Source organism: Ctenopharyngodon idella, chromosome 13 (assembly GCF_019924925.1).
Source record: "Ctenopharyngodon idella isolate HZGC_01 chromosome 13, HZGC01, whole genome shotgun sequence".
Lineage (NCBI taxonomy): Eukaryota > Metazoa > Chordata > Actinopteri > Cypriniformes > Xenocyprididae > Ctenopharyngodon > Ctenopharyngodon idella.
The window spans coordinates 34,063,457-34,087,499 of NC_067232.1; the positions used below are offsets into that span (position 1 = coordinate 34,063,457).

Sequence of the window (24,043 nt, forward strand, 5' to 3'; positions counted from 1 at the left end):
ACGTACAGAAAACTTTTTGTAATAAAAAAAACCCCTGTTTTTAACCCCTGGTTTTAAGCCATTTTTAAGACACTTCCTGTCCTCATAAACCACGTTTATGTTGTAATACCCATGTCATTATACACATTTTTGTCCTCATAAACCATATACACAAGAACACACACATATAGCCATTTTTTTTTAGTGGTAATATGAATAACTTTTGTATAAAGGTAATATTACACTTGCAATTATGCTGCTGGTCTGAATATCATGGCATTCAGTACAACAACACTCTTGTTTGAGTGATACTGCTTAATTATATTGTATTCAGTATATAGCACAGAGTAAGGGTGTACTCACACTAGGCACGGTTGCTTTGAACCAAGCCTGAGTGCGACTGTCCAGCATAACATTATGACCACCTTCCTAATATTGTGTTGGTCCCTCTTTTGCTGCCAAAACAGCCCTGACCCGTCGAGGCATGGACTCCACCAGACCCCTGAAGGTGTGCTGTGGTATCTGACACCAAGATGTTAGCAGCAGATCCTTTAAGTCCTGTAAGTTGTGAGGTGGAGCCTTCATGGATCGGACTTGTATGTTCAGCACATCCCACAGATGCTCGATTGGATTGAGATCTGGGGAATTTGGAGGCCAAGGGTGCTTCTCACTTCTTATTTGTGCATCCTCATTTCCTTTCCTCACTTCCTTTCCTCGTGTCTTAGCTCCACCCTTTCAGGATGCAAGGGAAGGACAAAAGGAAAAGGACGGAGAATTTGAATCAAGTGAAATGATACATCCCCACTCCCTTTAGCGTCACTTCAAAGCGTCATCAGCTGTTATTTAAAAAAAATTATAATAAATATTAATAAAGCAAGATGCCCAGTTGAAATATATGAGATGTAAAGTTTATTTAAACTGCAAAAGTAAAGCATACATTTAAATTATTGTGACAGATATGAAGGGGGAGGAGAATTTATACGTGCATCAGGTTTTTCAACGAGAAAGACTTCTGCAAAGGATACACCTGTGTATCCTCGCTCATGACTCCTCAGGAAGCTTCCTCACTCCTTGTTCCTTGCCTCCTCGTGGTGCAATTAGAGAATTGAGATGTCCTTCAAGATGGCTGAGTTCGATTGGTTTTCGGGTCATAGGATGGAGGACGGAGGAGCGAGGAAACGAGGAGGGATATTGAGAAGCACCCATAGTCAACACCTCAAACTAATTGTTGTGCTCCTCAATCCATTCCTGAACCATTTTTGCTTTGTGGCAGGGAGCATTATCCTGCTGAAAGAGGCCACAGCCACCAGGGAATACCGTTTCCATGAAAGGTTGTACATGGTCTGCAGCAATGCTTAGGTAGGTGGTACGTGTCAAAGTAACATCCACATGGATGGCAGGACCCAAGGTTTCCCAGCAGAACATTGCCCAAAGTATCACACTGCCTCCGCAGGCTTGCCTTCTTCCCATAGTGCATCCTGGTGCCATGTGTTCCCCAGGTAAGAGACGCACACGCACCCGGCCATCCACGTGATGTAAAAGAAAACGTGATTCATCAGACCAGACCACCTTCTTCCATTGCTCCGTGGTCCAGTTCTAATGCTCACGTGTCCACTGTTGGCGCTTTCGGCGGTGGACAGGGGTCAGCATGGGCACCCTGACTGATCTGTGTCTATGCAGCCCCATACGCAACAAACTGTGAAGCACTGTGTATTCTGACACCTTTCTATGAGAACCAGCATTAACTTCTTGAGCAATTTGAGCTACAGTAGCTCGTCTGTTGGATCGGACCACACGGGCCAGCCTTCGCTCCCCACATGCATCAATGAGATACTGACCACTGCAGACCGGGAACACCCCACAAGAGCTGCAGTTTTGGAGACACTCTGACCCAGTCGTCTAGCCATCACAATTTGGCCCTTGTCAAACTCGCTCAAATCCTTACGCTTGCCCATTTTTCCTGCTTCTAACACATCAACTTTGAGGACAAAATGTTCACTTGCTGCCTAATATATCCCACCCACTAACAGGTGCCGTGATGAAGAGATGATCAGTGTTATTCACTTCACCTGTCAGTGCTCATAATGTTATGCCTGATCAGTGTATGCATATAAATAATGGCAGCAAGAAATGCTGCCAAGGAAAGTGCTTTAAATTATGCAATTTAGTGTAATTTTCAGAGGATCTGATTGAATATCATCAGACCTTTTCATTATTCCAAACAGCAGCATATTTATTTTCTAGGACTGCAACTTTGTAGGTACATTCCTTTGCTGGAACATTGCATTACTGGCAGAGAAAGTCTGAATTCACTTTTATTTGGCTTTATAAGCTGTTCTCTCACGTACTATGATATCTACTGTTCCACAACTTTGAATAAGCAGCTCTCTATTTCCGGCCAGGGATCAAATGCAGAAATGGACACCAGGTATAGTCGTGTCGCCTTCCTAATGTCTATCTCCTCTCTCATACAGCAGCTGCCAGGAAAGGCATATAATAAGGAAGGAGATCATTGTCTATAATTAATGAAAGGCCTCCGATCAATCTACAAAGCTGCTAAAGAAATGAGACAAATGGAAGGCCAATTTTCCAGTGGGTAATGCTGTAATGAATCCTCTTCACTGACAGGAGTATGCTAAAGGATTCAGCATGATGAAATACTCATTAGTCTGAACTATATAAGAGTCTGGAAGGAACCGAAATGAGGTCTGAGCCAGGACACGTAGTGCACAAAAATGTTGAAGGAGTCTAGAATTATCCAGTCTTCTAATTATCTAATCTTTCATTAGTCAATGAATCATGAATTCAACCAATTTGTTCAAAAACACCAGTTCATTCAGGAATGAAACACACTACTGTGAACAATATGCTTTCTCGATAAATAACAATAACAAAACAATATTCTTTCTCATTAAAACTACTAATGCTTTAAGTTTATATATTTTATCAGTGTAACGTATCTGCTAGTTGTGATGATAAATCATTAAACAAGATTTTGATGTTACAAAAAAAAGATGTTTTCCTTCGTAAGCTTGTCAACTATGTTACAGTCAAACTGTATAGTTTTAAGAATATCATGCAGAAATCCAGTCCATGTGGATGTTAACTATGTTAACCCTGAAATAACATCAAAAGCAGCAGTCTAGATATTTAAAATGTAAAAAATCAGTCAAAACATAGTAATCAATGATAGTAACATAGTTGACAGTTTGACTACTTCAGCCTCATAATTTCAATGGCAGGCCTTGTCTGGTCAACTAGATGTTATTTTCTTGATCAGGTTAACCTCACATTTTAATATTAATTTGAAATAAAATCATAAAAAGAGAGCGATTAGAGAGCAGACGACTTCATATGCTTTCAAATCGCTCTCGCTGTACTTTGGTGTCATAAACCGATCGGTCTGCACAGCACCCCTTCAAGTCCAACACACCTATAGTGCTCAAAATGTACAAAATCACATCACATGATGCTGGTCACATGGTTTTGGGATAAAGCATGTTTTAGTTTTCAGGGGGTGTTTGATTAGTTACATAGTTGACAGAATTTTTGCAAACAATAAAATGAAATATTTTGAAAGAAAATTAAATTTAAACTCTATTTTTCTAATGTATTTAGATTGTAGAAATAACTTTAATATAGATAATCTTGACTTTTACGTTTTTTAACCATTATTATGAAGACCCACTCATTTCAAAAAACAGACATTGCAAAAATTACAATTTATGGGACATAAAGGCAATTTCAAGCAAACAGAAAAACAGAGTGCATAAAATAATCGTGTGAGATTATAGTATGCATTCTTAGCAACCACCCCGAGTACCCTAGCAACTGCATAGCAACACCCTAGCAACCAACGGAATACCTTAGCAACCGCATAGCAACACCCTAGCAATAACCCCAAGTACCCTAGCAACCGCATAGCAACATCTTAGCAACCACCCCGAGTACCCTAGCAACCGCATAGCAACACCTTAGCAACCACCTCGAGTACCATAGCAACCTCATGGCAACACCTTAGCAACCACCCCGAGTACCCTAGCAACCGCATAGCAACACCTTAGCAACCACCCCGAGTACCATAGCAACCACATGGCAACACCTTAGCAACCACCCCGAGTACCCTAGCAACCGCATAGCAACACCTTAGCAACCACCCCGAGTACCATAGCAACCACATGGCAACACCTTAGCAACCTCCCCGAGCACCCTAGCAATCGCATAGCAACACCTTAGCTAAGGTACTTGGGGTGGTTGCTAAGTTGTTGCTATGAGGTTGCTAGGATATTCTAGGGGGTTGCTATGCTGTTCTGGGTGGTTGCTATGTGGTTGCTAGGGTGCTCTGTGTGGTTGCTATGCTGTTGCCATGGTGTTCTAGGTGGTTGCTATGATAGATAGATACCCTAGCAACAACCCCAAGTACCCTAGTAACTATCTATCTATTTCTAATCTATCTCATCTGATTCTATCTATCTATCTAGCTTTTAAAACTACAAAACTAAACTATTTCAAACTGAAAAGCTTCAAACTACAAGCTTTTAAAACTTCTTCAGACTTTCTGGCTAGGCTTTTTCGAGCCAACTTAAAGTTAGTCTACAAACTTTTTTATCTAGTTAACGTTACTGTAGTATGAAGCAGAGCGGGATCGAGTGTTGTGGGAGCTGAACGAGGCGATTGCGCAACACACGCCTCACGAGCAGCGGAACTTTTATTATGCCACAGTCGCCGGCGCTGCTTCCGCTTTTCCGGTCATGAGTATGGCCCTGTCCCAAATGGCACACTTCTATGCACTTACGGTCTTGTGGACTTACAATGGCTGCCGCGTGCGTGTGTCCGTTAAGTCCACGAGACCGTAGGGTGTCCCATTTGTCAATTTTGAGCTTCAGAAGGGTGACGTTATGTCATGAAAGTGCGGACTCGTAGGAAGGCCGTGAGTGTTTAGGGTGTCATTTGGGACAGGGCCTTCGAGGTAAAGCAGCCCTGTTCAACATATTAGATACATTTGAGAGTGTTGAAAATGATGTTATAACGTTACTCTGTGCGTTCGCTCGGTGGCTGCTGTGAGACACTTGTTTGAGACACACTGCAGTAAGACAGATCGATTTTAGAATATCATATTAATAAATGCTGGATGGCTTGTTGATAAATGGCATGCAATAAATTTTAAAACGTATTGTGTGATGGAGAAAATGCTGTATTACTGTTACTAAAAATAAAGCATCTGATTATGCTATGTTAGCTACTTGACAAAATAGTGTTTTTCTCTGAGGCATGGTAAAGCATGGTACTCACAAAAAATCAAGAAAATTAGATTTAAACAATAAGACTAAACGTGTTGAGCTATATAACAATAATTAGTTTTCTGTCTATAAATATATCAAAACAGTTGTTCCCTTGTCTATTAAAACATGTAAATATTAAAGCGTCTTTGGTGTTTCCATGGTTTCTACAAAATAAAACCAGAAACCGAAGGTCAACGCGGGTACGACGCAATTGACAGGCGACTCCTCACACGTCCCGGAGCCTTGGGTAAAAGTGCAATTTTCTCACAATTTACAACTAGTTGCAAACATTTGGGATATTGTAAGTACTCAAGTGAACAAAATATATAACACTGGCCTAGTGGCTTTTAGATATTTTACTGCAAAATTCTTACATATTGCACCTTTAAATATTAGTACAGTTAAAAAAAAAAAAAGAGTCCCACTTTATATTAATAAACGCTGCTTTTTAAACAGTCTCAAGGTGTTAATTTATGCAGTCATGCTGGAACCTGTCAGACAAATTACCAGATAGTTCTTGTCAGCTCTGTTGATATGCTTTACTGACCCTAATTAGTGCTTGTAATTGTTTTGACAATTACAATGAAGGTTTGTTAGCACACTGTTGCTAGGTGCTTGTATCCACCCACTTAATCAGCACTGGACCCTCATGACCACCAGTGGGCACTCCTACATCAGCACTGCCGCTCCACGGCTACAGCGACGTCACATGGCACCAAAAACAGACACCCGTGAATCATAGTAGTGCCTGGAGGTGACGCTGCCAAAGTGCACAGTCCAAACCCATTGTTTAAAATAGTTTTATTTGTTTTAAAATATACATCAGTTTACAAATTCAGAAAATAAAATCATTCCAGTCATAAGCATCTTTTTTTTTTTTTTTTTTTTTTAGGGGAAAAATAATCGGCGCATGGTACATCTACACAACCATGGAAGCTTTACCTGATTAAGTAAAATTCAAAATAAACAGGCATGAGGAGAAAATCAAAATGAACAAATGACAAGGGAAAAAGCACCGTTGCTACAGTTACACACACATAAGACCGCTAGACAAGGTATGTGGAGTATGCACCAGAAATCTGCCTGAAGAATTCAGAAGACAAATGGTAAAATCACACACATCTGAAATAAGTTTATGGAAGCCAACACCATCAACATTAATTGGTTTTTGCACCCTTAAAATATCACCTCACAATCATATGACATCCCACCACCATGTTAAAGCATCAGGACAGTAAGATTTAGAGTTTCACAGACCTTATGTCCAACTTCAAAAACAACACAATCCAAGTAAATTAAGTACAAACAGCAAAGAAAACAAAACAGCATCCTGATTTCATCAAGTATTAAAGGGATAGTTCACCCAAAAATGAAAATTTTTATTACTCACCCTTATGTCGTTCCAAACCCGCAAGACTTTTCTTCATCTTTGGAACACAAATGAAGATCTTTTTGATGATATCTGAACACTTTCTGTCCCTCCATTGACAGCTTAGCAACTACCACTTTCAAGCCCCAGAAAGAGAGCAAAGACATCATTAAAGTAATCCATGGTTTAACCTCAATTTTATGAAGCGATAAAAGTGAGACCACTTTATTTACAAAAAATTAATCTCCACCTCGTTCCCGTAACATCGTCTTCTCTTGCGTATGCGCGCTGGGAGATTAATATTTTGTAGATTTAGTGGTAAATTATGTTTTTTGCGCAAACAAAGCGCTCAACCACTGGAGTCATGTGGATTACTTTAACAATGTCTTTTCTACCTTTCTGGGGCTTGAATGTGGTAGTTGCGTAGCTGTCAATGGGGGGAACAGAAATCTCTCAGATTTCATCAAAAATATCTTCATTTGTGTTCTGAAGATGAACGAAAGTCTTACAGGTTGGGTGAGTGATTGACAAAATTTTCATTATTGGGTGAACTAAACCTTTAAATTACTTATAGAATTGTAAGGACTCTACAAAAAAAAGCACAACTAACAACTTGCTTTCGTAATGTTACACATTTTCGAGTCAATGACAAAATGTAAGGCAGAACTTGATTTTATCTATCAGGAATTGATTGGATCGAGGATTGTCGTTCCATACCAGAATGGAGCCTGAATGAGAGCTTGTTGAATCAATGCTTAAACCAGGGCTTAGCAGTGGATAATGTTTAACTTTATCATCAGTAAAGGGGGAGTGAGTTATTACATTTTAATGAAAGATTACTAAGACAGTAAAATCAGTAATGTGTATTAAAATAACAGGGTCAATTTTCACCTTAATGCAAGTGTATTAGTCAACAACGAAGGCTAATTTCAGAGTCAGCTTGACTTGACATTTTAAATCTTGTTGATGGTTATATGAACGTTGGTCTACTGATGAATAAAAGCGTTTATATATCAGATCAAAGGAAAAGGAGTGCAGATTATGCACCGTCTTGAAGGTTAAAGAGAAGATATCATGAATTGAATATGTTTTTTCATCACAGACACGTCAACTCTGGACAGAAGTGGGACTGGAATGTATTAGTTGGAAGATAACCTTGACTTCTTTTTGTTAATTCTTTAGATTTCTCAGCAAAGACTTGCGCACCACACGCCTGAGGGTCACCTTGGATTAAATAAGATGTGCGCGTCTCTTATGTGTGCAATTAAATTTGAGTTATTAAAGTTGTATGAGAGCAGAAGTGAAAGGCTTATTTATACACGGAGTGTATTAAACACATCCTGGCCATTGTCATGTCTTTTTTGTATTTATTTGCACAACCTGGGGCCTGTGTAACATCTGATGAGACTAAATTATTTAAAGGCATCCATTTCCACATGCAAGAGACTGTACTCTGTCTCTTTAAAACATCACAGAACTATTTTAGAACATGATAGATAAAATATTAATTATTCAGCATGGTGGGTAGTTACACTTCAATTAATCATGGGCTATTAGTGGTTCTCCCATATATTGCGAAGCAAGATTGATAACTACATACAAAGAGACCAAAGTGTAACACAAGAAGAGTAAGTGTGGACTTAGGAGCCCTTCGATCACACATTCTGAGAAACATATAGCTGAATTATTCAAGGCGAGGAGTGCTGTGGCAGACCAGCTATGAGGTGAGTATATGGTCAATGTGATTTCACCATGTACAACATGTCCCTGGATCAACATCTTTGATGATCTTGGAACAACATTCCAATCAACCAATCAGATTTGAGGTACAAGTTTACAGTTTATGTCAAGTTTAGGCTTACAACCAGGGTTAGGTGCTTCTACATCAGTGTTATTCATCCGTCATTTCCCTCTGATTTTAGGGATAAGTTATGGGTAGGGTTAGGGGTAGGGATATGGTTAAGACTACATTTTCAGCCAAGAATGTTGTTCCAGGATCAACTAAATATGTTGATTCAGGAACATGTCTTGCTTAGAAAATCACAGTGACCGTGAATATATACAGCAAACATTTTACAAAAGTCTGACGTCCTTCCAGTAATACTGTTAAAACGTAATACGTTCTGACTGGCTGATATGTTCATAAATAAAAGACAAACCTAAAAAAGTGCTCAACATACGCCGAACACTGTTGCATATCACCAGTAGGGTAAATGTCTCAAGTTAGTCAGGGTGGAAGGTGTTCTGTGTCCAATTACTAGAAAACACACAGATTTTTTAAAAGTACAATACTGCATGAAGTACAGTACTCGACCCAGGGTGGGACATCTGGGTAATGACTGGTCAAGAGACTATAAACTTGTAAATGAAAAGAACACAAAGCAAGCAGCTCTTAAAAAGGCAACACAGAGTTTAATCGTCTCTAAAACATATTCATCAAAACAAAAGAATGAGGATGCTTGTAGTGGTCGCATCTGAAACTCTTTGAGAAAAGCTGATAAATGTTAAAATGCTATTTGAACAAGGCTTGAAATGAAATGACTGAAATTTAAGACTGGAACAGAAAAAAATAACTTGCAGAAAATATCTGCTGGACAGACTGATCATCCATTATCAAGAGAATTCAGATTTCCACACAAAAAAATACACACAGAAAAACACACTAAATGATGGCGGGATGCACATTCCCCTTAAAATACATACAGCAGTATATGATTAGTTAACAAATAATAAGGAACCAAAGGAAATGGATGCTACATAAAGATGATTACATTCGTTAAGATCAAAACATGGCTTTCCTTGAAATTAGGGTTTAAAAAAAAAACAATGTGTTTGTGTCAGTGCCTCTCTAACAAACAAAGGCATGTTTTGTGGCTGAAATCTCTGTGTTTTAGCTCACTGTTTTTGTCTGTCTACTGTATGCAACATTCTTTATTTAGAAGTCAGTAATGTCATCATATCAGACAGAATGCTTTGCTATGGTTCAAGTTTTTGTGGTGTTTTTACACAGTACTGTATGCATAGTTTAAAAAAATATTAATATGCCCTCTGAATGGCAATTTGTGCCGTCAGCAGTGAGGGGACGCATTTATACACCTCTAAATTTGAGGACATGAAATACTAATGACACATCCAAATGTTTCAGCCTAAAATATTTTACTCTTAAATACTGATCTTTGAAAAATAAGGAATATTTTCCAGATTAAATAATTAAAATGCCAAAATACAGCACTGTTTGGGTTGCATTTCCATTGTATTACAGTGTAATAACTAATGAGTAATAATGTAAGAGTTTGTATACCTTCTCATTTCATTTTACGACAGGGTTCAGTAACCCGTGCACTTCTTGTATACTTCTGCAAGTGCTTAACTGATTTGAGGGGACACTTTAGACCAGTAAAAGACAAATAAATACAAAAAAAAAAACTAACTCTAAATATTTACTTAAAATCATAATCAGTTTTAAATACCATTAGTCAAACAAAACAGGTCAGAATGAAAATCAGGAAGTATATCCATGTACTTGATCACTGAAACACATACTGAATACATCAAAATCCTTTCATAATTCATGTTGTTTATTAAAGTACAAAAACTGTCCTTAGGTTGGGTGTTGAAATACAGTGGTAGATCAGTGAAGAGAGGTAACTGAAAATCTGAGGTGAAGGATCCTCTCAGTTTATGATGACTAAAAGCAGACTAAAGGAACAAGATGTTCTTTTAAAGGGTGATGGAGAGCCCCCTCTGTCAGAGCAAGGGTTAGGCACTGAAAATTGACATGAGAGTCCCATAGATTACATTTAACCTGCTTCAACCAGCAGAATGCCTGACACAGTGGTATCTGTGGCCATTTGGTACCATCCCATCTTCCACAACATCGGACTTGTACTGGGATACTGGATAGATATCCTTATCTGGCTAGAAAACTCTCACCCGAGGGCAAAAGTAAATGTCAAAACATCCATTACGTGAGATGCTCCATGTCTGCACAGTGCCACAGGGATCAATCCTAATGCTGCTCAGTCTTGTTGCCTCTGAAGAACTCTTTCTCTTACAAAAGTGTGATTGTATGGCTATGTCCTGCTGTTGCCCATTCAATCATGTCAGATCAAGCAGAAGCAAGTCTTGGAGTGGTGAAAATCACCTTAAATCAGAATATGACATTCTTGTACAATCCCTGAAGCACTGTCCACTCACTAGCCAGACTAACTGAAGTTGCAGTCTGTACTTTACCACTGATTCCATCAATACCATAGGCTCCACAGATAAGAGAACTCCACGCCTCAAAGAGAGGACAGAATGATGCCTCAGCAACAGCAGCATGATCTGGGATAACTACAGCCAGGCTGATTCGATCCCTTCCACTTGTGTGCTGCTATGACTAGTGATTGCTAGTAAGACAAAGAGCACTCAAGGTAAAAAAAAGAAAAAAAGAAAAGAAAAAGAAAAACAAGCCTGGAAGTCTTAGTCCAGCAAGTTTCCATGTTCTTGGGCTCTGGTAAGGCTGTCTTTACGGTGCAAGTGATGAACCCCCATCCTCTTGGGACTCTTCAGAGGTCGTGTGGAGCCAGTCCGAGGGGGCTTGTCTGTATAATCCTCAAGGGAAGGTAGGACCTTTGATCCAATAACAGGAAAGTCCTGGGGTAGGACATCTCGTTCCTCAGATGAACTTCCTGCCGAGCCCGCATCTTCAGCAAACTCTTGACGCTTAGCAGAGCCTGGACTGCTCTCAATGGTGACCATGGTGTCACCACTAGCACCATCATTGTCAAGTGGATCAAGGGCCATCAGTAGGCGTTCACCCTCTTCCTGGGAAAAGTCACCTCCGTATTGTGTCTTTTTTGCCCGGAGGTCCGCCACGCTGCTGGTGTCTGTATCCAAACTGGACTCTCTACTTGCTGTCCAGCTCTGGGCTGAGGAACCCTCTTCACCGTCAGAGTAAGCACCTCTCAGAGCACCTTCTCCTGATTTTCCATTGTGACTTCTTTGGAGATCCTTTACCGTCTCACTGCTAAAGGACGTACGGTTGACAAGGGAGCCTTCTGAAGATGGTGCCATTTTTTCTACAAACATGCGCTGCCAGTTGGCCAGTAGGTCCTCCTCAGAACTCCCAGAGCTGGCAAAGGCGCTGGGGGGCTGAGGGGGGCTGCTAAAGGGACTTGAATGACTGGAGAGAGTGTCCGTAGCATCCATCTGTGGAGGTGTGCGCTGGTGAGAAGCATGCCCTCCGCCGGAAGATGAGGAGGTCCCTGACCGCCAACCCCCATCAGATACAGCAGGGCTATTGGGCACGGTGCGTTGGCGCTCAGCTGCCTCCTCATCGTTCTGTACAAGACTTAGAGAAATGGCCTGACGAGTAGCATAGGTGCAGTTGGGCAGTGGGCTGTTCTTGGGGATCTTGACTTTGTCATCTGAAGTGAACTCAATTACTTTGCGTCCAGGGTACAATGGGTTTGGTGGTGGAGGAGCTGGGTAAGGATTCAACTTCTCAAAAGAGGGGGCTGCCCCATCTTCTCCCGTCGGACCGTCTAGACTCCCCTGGCTTCGACACATGCCATTTACATGCTGCTGATCAGAACCAGCTCCCGCAGGAGGCCTGGCATGAACAGGACCACCATTCTCATGCCCTCCACCATCATCTTGCGGTCCTGTCATGTCCACGTGTACGAATACATCCTCAGCCACTGGCCGACCTGCACTGCTGCTTGACTGGGCTGAGTTGAGCACCAGCGGCTCCGGCTTCTCAAGAACACGAGCAATCACCGAAGTGGGCACTACGTCTGCGGGAGTCAGGCTTAGAGTGTCAGGATCCTGGGCTTGAGCTCCCTGAGAGCCCTGAGTCTTGTTAGGCAAGCTGCTCTTCATGTGCTTGTTCACCATGTCCTGTAGCTCATATGGCAACTGCAAAACATTATAGAGATAATAAACACACAGACAACAAACATGACTAGGGATCATTTTCCAGCAGTATTGTTTTTAAACCAATTTTTAAAAAATATATATTATGCATAAAAAGATTGAAACCTATCCTGGAAAAAAAAAAAAAAAATGGATAATGAGCCTGGATAATGAGAACTTTATTGTAACCATGAACAGGCATTCAAATGGCCTCATTCTGAATAAATGAACAGGGTCAATTCAGTTTATAGTGACAAGCTTTTTAAGGACCAACCAAAGTCCTTAAAGGATTAGTTCACCCAAAAATGAAAATTACCCCAAGCTTTACTCACCCTCAAGCCATCCTAGGTGTATATGACTTTCTTCTTTCTGATGAACACAATCTGAGTTATATTAATAAATATACTGACTCATTCAAGCTTCATAATGGCAGTGAATGGGACCAAAGACTATGAAGCTGAAGAAAGTGCATTCATCCATTATAAACATACTCCACACAGCGCTGGGGGGTTAATAAAGGCCTGAACAGGGTTCTCACTCTTTTTCAGAGATCATTTTCCAGGACTTTTCCAGGACATTTCAAATTTCATGATGATGGGAATAAAATATAAGGATCACATATTCAATGAAGGGTATAAAGCACCTTTACATGTTCTATAGCTTTCTTTTTATTACCATCTCTTTTTGCATCCTATCCTGTTCTAATTTTGTATCCGGTCATTGTACTTCACTGTCTTTTCTTTTTTGGAAAGCACACATTCTATATTTATTTTAAGTTATGTTATATATTCATATTATATTAACCAACTATTTAATAAAATGACACAAAAAATCACTAGTAATAATCTAGTGTTTTAATAAAATAACAAACAGTATATCACAATTGTATAAATAACGCAACAAGTTTAATGTTTTAAAATAAATACAATTTAGAATAGAAAGAGGAAAGGAAAGATGCTTTAAAAATTAAACTCTTACCACTAGCAGGTGGCAGCAAATAACAGTCTTAATGAGTGAATCATTGGAGTCACTCTATCAAACGATTCATTCAAAACGCTTATTCATTTAGGAATGAAGAAAAGACGGTCTTCATGAATGGGTCATGAATCGTTTCTCAAACGATTCGTTCAAAAACGAAGATTCATTCGGCAAAGAAACGCCACTGTACTGCATGTTGCTAAGAGAAACGTTCTGCTCCGGCATTGTTTGGAACTACTATGGTTGGTGAAACAGAGCAAACAGACAATAGTTTGTCTAAAAAGGAAGTCACTTATATTGACGTCTTGTTTAGTGAACTGTTGCAGAAAATCAGTATCACGTTTGCAAACGTGCCTTTATTACGTTTATATAAGTACTATTATATATTACCGGCCTCCGCCTCATGTTCACAAGTCTGTGCTGCACTATGAACATGCAATTATCGCTGTGCATCGCGTCAGCATCTCATTTTCACTTCCTATATCGTTCATAAAACAGGTTTGGGAAGTTTGGGTCTGATTTGTCATGGGGGTGCAACGATTCTAAATAAAACAGACTTAACAAATCGATAACCTTAATGACGTCACGCATGCTGTAATTCGCCGTGCAGACCCCTTGCACATGCGTATCAAAATAATTACTTTACAATAATATTAACAAGGTAATTAAATATTACCTGCATACCAGTGAACATTTGCTGCAAACATTCGAGCATTTAAATCCTAGCACCTGAAACCCGCCAGCACGAGACAGCGTCCAAAAAAAGCGCACCATGAGATCACGTGTCAAAACTCAGCGTCCCTGAACAGAGCGCTTTCTGTTACTAACGTTAATTGTTTCAACCAGTTGTCGGCCAGGACAATCTCAGTTTTCTCTCATTTTCCATGTGTTTTCCAGGACTGGAAAATTGGTCATTAATATTCCAGGATTTCCAGGACGCGTGGGAACCCTGCTGAAGTGATGTGTTTGTTTGAAAAAAAAAGAAAAAAAAAAAAATCCATATTTAACAAGTTATGAAGTAAAATATCAAGCTTCCGCCAGACTGCCTTCCGTATTAAACTTACAAAGAAAGTGTAACGCCTCTCGCAGTTCAAAACGTTTACGCTACATCGTACGGCTGCCGTATTCGCAACGCAACGTCGGGTGCGCTTTTTTGGTAAGTTGAATATGGAAGGCGGTCTGGTGGAAGCTAGATATTTTACTATTTACCCCCCGGAGCCGTGTGGAGTACGTTTATGATGGATGGATGCACTTTCTTCAGCTTCATACTCGTTGGTCCCGTTCACTGCCATTATAAAGCTTTGATGCGTCAGTATATTTATTAATATAACTCTGATTGTGTTCATCAGAAAGAAGAAAGTCATTTACACCTAGGATGGCTTGAGGGTGAGTAAATCTTGGGGTAATTTTCATTTTAAATTGAACTAATCCTTTAAAATATGACTGCACAATTCTTACGTGGAACACAAAAGTAGAAATGTAAGAATGTTTACATTGTCTTTCCCATACAATAGAAGCAGCAGTGATTAGGTAAAGCTCCAAAAAGGACAATAAAGTACTCTAAAATAGCCCAAACAACCTTCTTCTGTGTTCCAAAGAAGTAAGTTTAAGAGAGGTTTGAAATAACAAAGATGAGAATCTTCTTTCTTGGGAGAATTTTGCCTTGTCTAGTCCAATATTTTTTTGGGGACCACTTATGTTACGTAGCTTTTACGTACCACTACGTAGCACATTTAGTAGATTTGTAGTAATCTTAAAAGGTACACTAACATGTACTCAATGACACTTGGATGGTAATAGATGTTAGACAAGGCCTATCTACCACACTGCACCAATGAAGGTTATCTCAGTCATGATCAAGAACAGCAGAAAATAGCATCTTTTCATTTAACACCATCCAATGTCTGCTCGCCCTGATGCGAGAAAGAAGAATAAAGAGTAAAAAGCTCACCTCAAATTAGATTATTACCGAAGAGGGGAGACAGACAGAGAAAGAGAGAGAGAGACTAAAAGAAAAAAGGCAGGTTATGAGGCCTTTATTTCATTCTGTAGTATGGCACGGTTTAACGAAGCCAGGCTAGGTCATTGATTTGTGGAAACAAAAGGGAGGGAAAATCAGTGATCACACAGCCTCGTTCAGCTTTATGTTGTAACGATCCTGTGGGGCGGCAAATACCCAAAATGCCCTTACTTCCCCTAGGTGTGAGGGCATGGGAAAATTGACCCATCCACTTCCAAGCATGACCCATTCATGGCCTTCTAGCTTAGAAATCTACATGACGTTCCCTAAATCAATAGTCCCAGGGGGCAGAGTGCATGTGTATCCCATGACCACAGAAGCATCACATGCTAGTGTGGGAAGTCAGATGTTACACAAAGTGCTACAATACTCTGGTCAGAAAATCAGGACAAATTCAGGTATGTTTACAGACCGGTCAACGACCGTCTTTGGGCTTCAGTCAGACAGGAGCTTCCTAGCCAGAAAAATCTTCAGTATAAGACTGGACTTTATCCTGTAAGACAAAAGTCTGACTCCATGAGACTATACACAAGCTCAGCAGCCTAAAATGCACTAAATATACAAATTTATATACGTCTTGAGACTTATAATGACCATGATTATCTATATTTCGTTTAGGTCTACTCGCATCTTCTTCAGCTCATGGCATGATAGTCGTCATCTTCCTAAGCCAACCTAACAAAGAGAAGCCACAATTCTTCTCATTTTTGCAGTGACCTACACTTAACAAAGACTGTATGCCAATTACTGTGCATAATTTCCATCTTTAGCTAAAGATAGAGAATTGCTACATGAGAGCTTCTATAATAACTGTCAGTTTGCCAGCACTGGACTGAAGCATAATGGCTCTCAAGTTCTCAAAGTACTTCTAAAGCCTGTGAGAGAATACACAAGTGGCCTGTTTGATGCATATGTAGTGCAGATCAGTTTGACATTCATTTGGAGAATTTTACAAATGGTGCTTTGCAAGAGGATGCTTTAAAACAGTGGCTTTATGTTAGCAGTACCAGAATGAAAACAGGTAATGGCTTAGGCTCAACTGAGTTTTAAAATAACCAATGGAATAGTCTGTGATCTCTGCTTACAGAGTAATGAATTACAGAGTTCATGAGAGCAGGGCAAGAGGATAATATGGACAGTGAATCAAATATTTTCTAAAAATACCATGGCTCCAGTGAGTTCACTTCATCACTACAGTTCTCATAGAGAGATCACAATTCAGTCACTGCGGTCAATTCAATTAAAAAAGGATGAAGATGGATCCTTTGTGAATTAATTTGCTGCCAAGGAGGAAGATTGTGCGCCGGCAGTCACTCACTCAGTCAGTCAATATGGCAATTGAATTTAATGCCACCTTAATTCTGCATAACCTTAATGTTTGGACAAATGTAACTGAACATGTTTCTCACGCTCTCCAAAACATGTTTAAATCTAAAGGTTTCTGTTTAAATACTTAAACTAGTTTAGAAAAGACAAATTGTGACTTTAATTTCTTTTTAAAAAAGTTAAATTTTAATGATTTTTTGATGTTAGATAAAACAGTGAAGGAAAAGCCAATAAGTGTCTGTATAAATTCAACATCTTCAATATTGTTTAAGTTGGCCGAGAAAATAATCTCATTTTCTATCCATCTTTAAGCAAAATCCCATAAAAATAAAGAAGCAGAGTTAAAGTTAGAGTTAAAGTGCCCCTATTATGCCATTTTAAAGGTTCCTAATTTTGTTTTGGCATCTCCTACAATAGGTTTACATGCATCAAAGGTCAAAAAACACTTCAGTTTTCTCATAATATACATTGGACACCACTTCATTTCTCAGAGTCTGAAAATGGTTCATTCAAAGAATCAATCTCTCTAAACCTCTCCTTTCCACGAACCTACTCTGCTCTGATTGGTCAGAGGGCCCAGTCGGTTATGATTGGTCTACCACTTACAGGCAGCACGTGTCGGAAATGTGATGCCTATTAGCCATATCTGAATTTCAGCTCCAGCGCTTCCTCAGCGCTTGATAAACAGTGATACGAACATTAACGATGGCGTCGGTTTTCCTGTATCAATTCCAGCGCGAGTCCTCATCTTTTGGAAGTGCAGCAAAGTGGATTTGCTTTCACAGAGCAGAAAACAGCATCTTCATGACAAGTCGACAACACGAACCAAACTCTTCCAGTCTCAGCTACAACTACAGTGTTTGAGGGTCAAAGTAGACATTGTTCGCAGGCAGCCAATGAAGACCATAGGCTGGCATTATGCAAATTTCATTTCATTTTTACATAGGTATGTATCGTATGAGGATTGTATACTGGAATTGCTGACGCCTCGTTTCGGCAGTTCAGAATTGATTCTTTTAGGAGACAATAACAATATTTGCCGAGCACTTTGATCTTTAAAACTTTGCAGACCTTTTACATTCACAAACAGCTGTATTACACACTGCATCAAAGGTAATGTTAAAAAAAAAAGCATAACAGGGCACTTTAATGCATTTGAAACAAGACTTGCTTTATTCAGCAAGAAGTTCAAATAAAAAAATTTACAAAAAGTGTTGTCCTTACGTTGGCCTGCACCCATGTTGAATAAACATAGCCAGTGTGTTAAGACTGTCTTAAAAACTAGACTGACCAACTAGCAGTTAGTCAAGGGGTAAGTTATGCTTTTTGATTCAAAATAGACAAATCTACCTAACTGAAAAAGGTATGACCAGTCTTGAAGAAAAAAAAATTGCTGACTAATAGATGACTAGTCCAAGCAGTTTATGCAACCAGGCACAGACTTAATGCTGTTTGCAATATAGATCAACAAGGACAGACAGAGTGATAGATGGGTTTAATGTAGAGAGCAGGCCACAGGTGATAATGTCGTGATGTGTTCAATACCTATATGCCCATGAGGTCAACCTGTCTTATCATACCTCTCTGTTCTTGTACACACAGAGCTGTCCATCAGCCTGAAATCTGCCCTATTTTCCCCCACGGACAGACACAAAGGCCAAACAGACGGATGTGTCTGGAGTTTGGCACCTTGTCAATACTGTGCCTTTCCTCTGCCAGCGAGACCATCCGTATCCAAAGACCAGCCGTGTCTCGCAGCACGACTGCCCTAACAGACACTCTTCATGCTAAACGCCGCCATAAAGCACATCCTGTAGACATGGCTTTTTTTTTTTAAATCCTCTCCCTCTCTCTATTCTCTTGGTCTCTTTCTCTTCATCTCTCTCTCTGACTATTCCTCTCTGATCCCAGTCCGTAAAATCAGAGGTCCATGTCCATAACAAAAAAGTCACGGGGCAATCGTGCACACTCTCTCTCTCTCTCTCACCACCGTCCATGAGTGTCACTGCGGAGTGCAAAACACATTCAGACTCCAACAAGTCCTCTGCTGCAGGGGTAGAAGCAGCCAAAAATGAAAATTATGTCATCATTTCCTCCTCATGTCATTCCAAATCAGTTTTATTTTCCCCCGAAAACACAAAAGATGATGTTTAGCAGAACGTCTAAGCTGCTCTTTTACATACATTAAAAGTGGATGGCGTATCATACTGCAAAGCGTCAAAAAGGACAACGAATATAAAACATAGTAGTACGTATGACTGTATTCCCAGAGTTCTGAAGCAATATTATAGCTTTGTGTGAGGAAGAGACTAAAAGTGGCTGCGTTTCCATTACCCTTCAAATTGTGCAAATTGAAACTGCGAATACACCCAATGGAAACACACCAAGTTCGCAAAAACTCCCATATACTGCAAAAAAGTTTTTACGCTCGCATGAGGTGGTTTTTCAGGCAATTTGAAAAAGGAATATTTCGCAAAACTGCATTGGAAACAGTTTTTTGGCATTTACAGGTCACCTGGCGTACGTAAAAGTCGATCATTCTTTAAAGATGGCGCGGTATGTTTGGACACAAAGACGAGATTCTGAACAACAAAGAAATGCCACAATTTATCAAGACCTTGAAGCAGATAGGATGGAGAAACACCCAGAAACACCTCACACATGGCCACTCCAAAGTATAAGGGTCTTTCCTTGCCATTAATGCTTGGATAACACTCCTACGTCTCCTTCGAATAAAAATAATGGCTAGTGCAGTGGCTACGATATATTTAAACCTACTAACATCCGTTGGCATGAGTTCTGGAATGACTTGGAAAAAACTGTGTTTTAGTCGCACAACATCAGTTAATGGAAACGCCGTCATTTCGCTATTGTTTTTTATCGACGTTTAGAAAATATCGCAAAATGTTTTGCGCAAATCTGTAATGGAAACCCGGTTAGTGGCAGTATTTTGTTATAAACTTACTCAGAAATCATATTTACATTTCAGGAGCTAATTTATGATACTTAGCAGTGTATTATTGTCCATGTACTCGCACACATATTGACTTATCTGCTGCACAAACAAGGCTCTCGTATGGCAGCACTGTTTATAACATTCACAAGGGTTTGAAATGACATGAGATGAGTAGAATGACAGAATTTGAATTTTTGGTGAACGATTCCTTAAAGGAATTGTTCACTCAAAAATGAAAATTCTGTCATCTTTTTCTCACCCTCATGTTGTTCCCAACCTATAAGACTTTCATTCATCTTCGGAACACAAATGAAGATATTTTTAATGAAATTTCCATTGACAGTCTACACAACTACCACTTTGACGCTTCAAAAAGTTCATAAAGAGATCGTAAAACTAATCCATATGAATTGAGTGGAATTTTTCTGAAGAGACTCAATCACTTTATATGATGAACAGATTGAATTTAGGCTTTTATTCACATATAAACATTCATCAACTCACACATCATTTATGATAAATGGAAGCTCAAGCATGTTCGTTTGACGTGTGAGAACCAATGAGGTTCATTCTCGTGTTATGCAGCTCATTTGTGAACCAATGAGGTTTGTTCTCTCACGTCAAGAAGGATCAGTTGAGCTTCTGTTTATGTTTGCTGATCAGTGTTTATATGTGAATAAAAGCCTAAATTAAATCTGTTCATCATATAAAGCGATCATGTTTCTTTGGTAAATTTGGATTAAATCACTCAATTCATATGGATTAGTTTCACCATCTCTTTATGAACTTTTTGAAGCGTCAAAGTGGTAGTTGCATAGCTGTCAATGGAAGGACAGAAATCTCTCAGATTTCACTAAAAAGATCTTCATTTGTGTTCTGAAGATGAACGAAAGTCTTACGGGTTTGGAACAACATGAGGGTGAGTAAACAATGACAATTTTCAGTTTTGGGTGAACTAACCCTTTAAAATGTGGGAGGGGGTGTGCCCTAAAACTAGGTACCTATGAGGAACAGATCCTATTACTTACATCAGCAAACTTGTGGTTCCTGAAATGCGATTTATTGCACTTCAACAGCTGCACAGCCAAATTGCAATCTTGCCGATAACGTTCCTGCATGAGGAGAGAAAATGGATACAAGATTACAATACAAGTGTCAGGGAAACAGATATGAGACGCATCAAATAAAGAAAAAAGTCATCAATGTCAACTTTTTGGAATGACACTTTCCTTAAATAAAACAGAAATTCTCAGTTATTAAAGAAGATAGAAACAGCTTCAGTCAAAAGTTTGGAAACACCTGGCACAAGGTCATTACAAATCTGTTGAGCTAAAGGCTTATAGTTAGAAATTAGTTTTGTAAATTAATATAAATCGTGCCTAAGAATCTTCTTTTATATGCAAGTTGGACTGGACAGTGAAGGAAAAACAGCCAACAAGTGTGTCTAGGCAAAGAAGAAGCTCAAATATAAGAGAGTTTTCATTTAAAATTTTTTGATCACTACAATAATGCTTTAATTTTGAAATTTTGATGACTCAACCTTTAGGCCCCAGATTGTGTTCAACAATATTAAAGGCTTCCTAGCCCTAGTTTTGTTTTCAAAACGTATTTTATTCTGTGGGCGCTCCAAAAAAAATAATAAAAAATAGTAATATTTTAGAGCTAGTAAATTACAGACTTGCATAATATAGATTGTAAAAGAATAAATATAGATATATAAATATATATTCTCATGACTTTTTCAGGTCTTTTAAACATATATTATGGCCACCTCATATATTATGGTTTTCAAAGACAGTGGGAACACTGGTTCTTCAAAGGAAACAAAAAGTGAATTGAAAGTTCACCCATTGAAAGTTTGCTGAGCCCCCTGCTTGAGAACCAATGATCTAACATGTAGAAAAATAAATAAATAAATAAACAAATAAATAATAATAAAGAATGAGTAGTTCTGTCCGAAGCTTTCACTGACAATTTGCAAGTAAAACGAGGAAAATGGCACCCAGGGTAGCAGTCTTCAGGATTTATAACTAAAAAAGCCAATAAAGTGAAGAAAAAAATTCTCCCGACATCAACCTCTGAGGAATGAGCTATGATTGATGTGTGCTCTATCTGTCTAAGGAGATGAAGCGCTCCGTTTAAACACCGTGAACAGACGGCTATCAGTTTCTCCAGTGCTATAATTAGTTCCCTGTGGCACCGTTTCATACATGCGGTGTAATAAAGGCACATTTCAGAATTACCTGCTTTGTTATTCCTCATGGAGTTACCATCTTAAAAACCCACTGTCAGAATACTGTCTGCTAATTTACAATCCGGTGTCAATTACTTGAATGCTAACAGTATTTATATAATGTGAATCAAATCTCTCATTATAAATAAAGGGCTTTCCCATGCAACCAGTGCCACAGGTTGTATTTGACGTAAAAATGCTGGTCTAGTGCGTAGTGGATGAGTGGAGTTATTTATGTGCAGGTGATTCGTGTTCCCCAGTAAAGCTCCAAAAGCCAGACATCATTTCTGGAAGCTGACAGTAGACTTCTGTGAAAACTCAGCACAGATCCTCCTCATGCAACTTTCAATTTTCAGCTCCAGTAGTTATCAATCCCAGCTCTGACAACTCTAGTCCAAACACACACAAAGCTCTGATACCGCACGTACATTCAGTTCCTCCAGCTTGTCGATAGTGTTTTTGGCGTCCACCAGTTTATTTGTGAGCTCCACTATCTCCTGATCCATGGTTTTCTTGTCTCTTTCCACTTTACGGAGCTGTAAGGAGAAAAAGGACATTCATGTAAATTTAAATGTAAAAGGTCTCATATGAGGTTAAACCTCTCTCTTATAAAACAATAGTAGCCATTTTAGCCTTTTGACAACACAAAACAAAACAAAACTTTTCCATCAGTCCTAATTTCATTGCGGAAATGGCACCGGCTGCAAAGAAAAACTCATCCAAAGAGCCTGGGAACATGACTGAGGTGCATCCCATGAGAAAACAAAGATAAGGAGTCATAATCACTTTGCTGAATCTCATGGCAAATAAGCATCACAGTCTCTCGAAGTGTCTCGCTCTCAGTGTCTCCAATATTTCTGTCCAATTTTGTCTATCTTTGATAAACCAACTTTACTTACTTACACTTTTGGCTTTCCAAACACATATGCTAGTTTTTTTTCTATGTTGATCTTTTCGTACAATGACAGTTCACAGGGACCACATCTGTCAGGCTTCACAAAGAAACGACAACATAAAAAGTACCATCACAGTAGTCCACATACTGTACACTACCATTCAAAACGTTTTTTGTCTCTTATGCTATATTGTGTATATCAGTGTTTGTAGACTATTGGGTCCCAAAAGTGGGTCGCAAGACCATTTTGAGTGGGTCGAGGAGTGTGCAGTCAAAGAAACAACAAAAAAATCGAATTCTATGTTTTTCTGAGGCGAGACTTTTATTTTGAAAGACGTGCGTGAAAGCTGTTGGCTCAGACAAAGTTTAAGTAAAGAGTGCCTAAGAAAAACGTACTGTTCTGATTCAGTATTTGCGGTCAGATGAGATGTTGTCAGGCTATGTCAGTGTCATTATTCTAACGTTATTTTCGCAACTTGTTACGAAATAAAAAGTCTCTCACCTCAGAAAAACAAACTTTCCTGTCCTGTCAGCCATTATATGTGCTTGTAGGCACTCTTCAATTGCATGCGCAAATGTGGCAGCGTGTGGTGTATATCACTTCATTATAAATAAAGCACAAAAGAAATTATGAGCATGCAACCTCATAGTTCTGTTGTCAATTAGTAAGTCACGAAATTACCAAAAAGTACCAATAAATTACATAACTGGTACTTCATGTGTTAGCTGGGAAGGATTCAGATGCAGGTATGATGTTCATTCTATTCATCAGGAGCAGTTTCCAAATATTTCATTAACGGTTCATGTTAGTATTATGTATTTACCATGGTAACTGATGTTTCTGTAACACCAAAATGCCACTTTATTTTCACTTTGTGTCATTTTGAATATTTTTAAATGACTGTGGTGGCTCATACCAACTTACTAACTTTACTGTATTAACAAAAATAGTTTTTGGGACTGCTATTTAATAGCATTACCTACTTTTTATTCATCAGTATTAGTCATATATACAGGTGCTGGTCATATAATTAGAATATCATCAAAAAGTTGATTTATTTCACTAATTCCATTCAAAAAGTGAAACTTGTATATTATATTCATTCA

The 24,043-nt window shown here is 39.1% G+C and overlaps 1 protein-coding gene across 4 annotated transcripts in view; it reads right to left on the minus strand.

Moving 5' to 3' along the window:
• Window positions 1-9,022: 9,022 nt before the first annotated feature.
• Window positions 9,023-24,043, minus strand: part of tjap1 (tight junction associated protein 1 (peripheral)) — a 127,219-nt gene continuing 112,198 nt past the window's right edge. For all 4 annotated transcript variants that reach the window (XM_051917017.1, XM_051917018.1, XM_051917015.1 and 1 more), the window contains 3 exons: window positions 22,470-22,577; window positions 20,837-20,920; window positions 9,023-12,531 (listed from right to left, as the gene is read on the minus strand). In XM_051917017.1, the coding sequence (XP_051772977.1) occupies window positions 11,095-12,531; window positions 20,837-20,920; window positions 22,470-22,577 (1,629 nt within the window). In that variant the 3' untranslated portion in view covers window positions 9,023-11,094. The remainder of the gene's footprint in view (window positions 12,532-20,836; window positions 20,921-22,469; window positions 22,578-24,043) is intronic.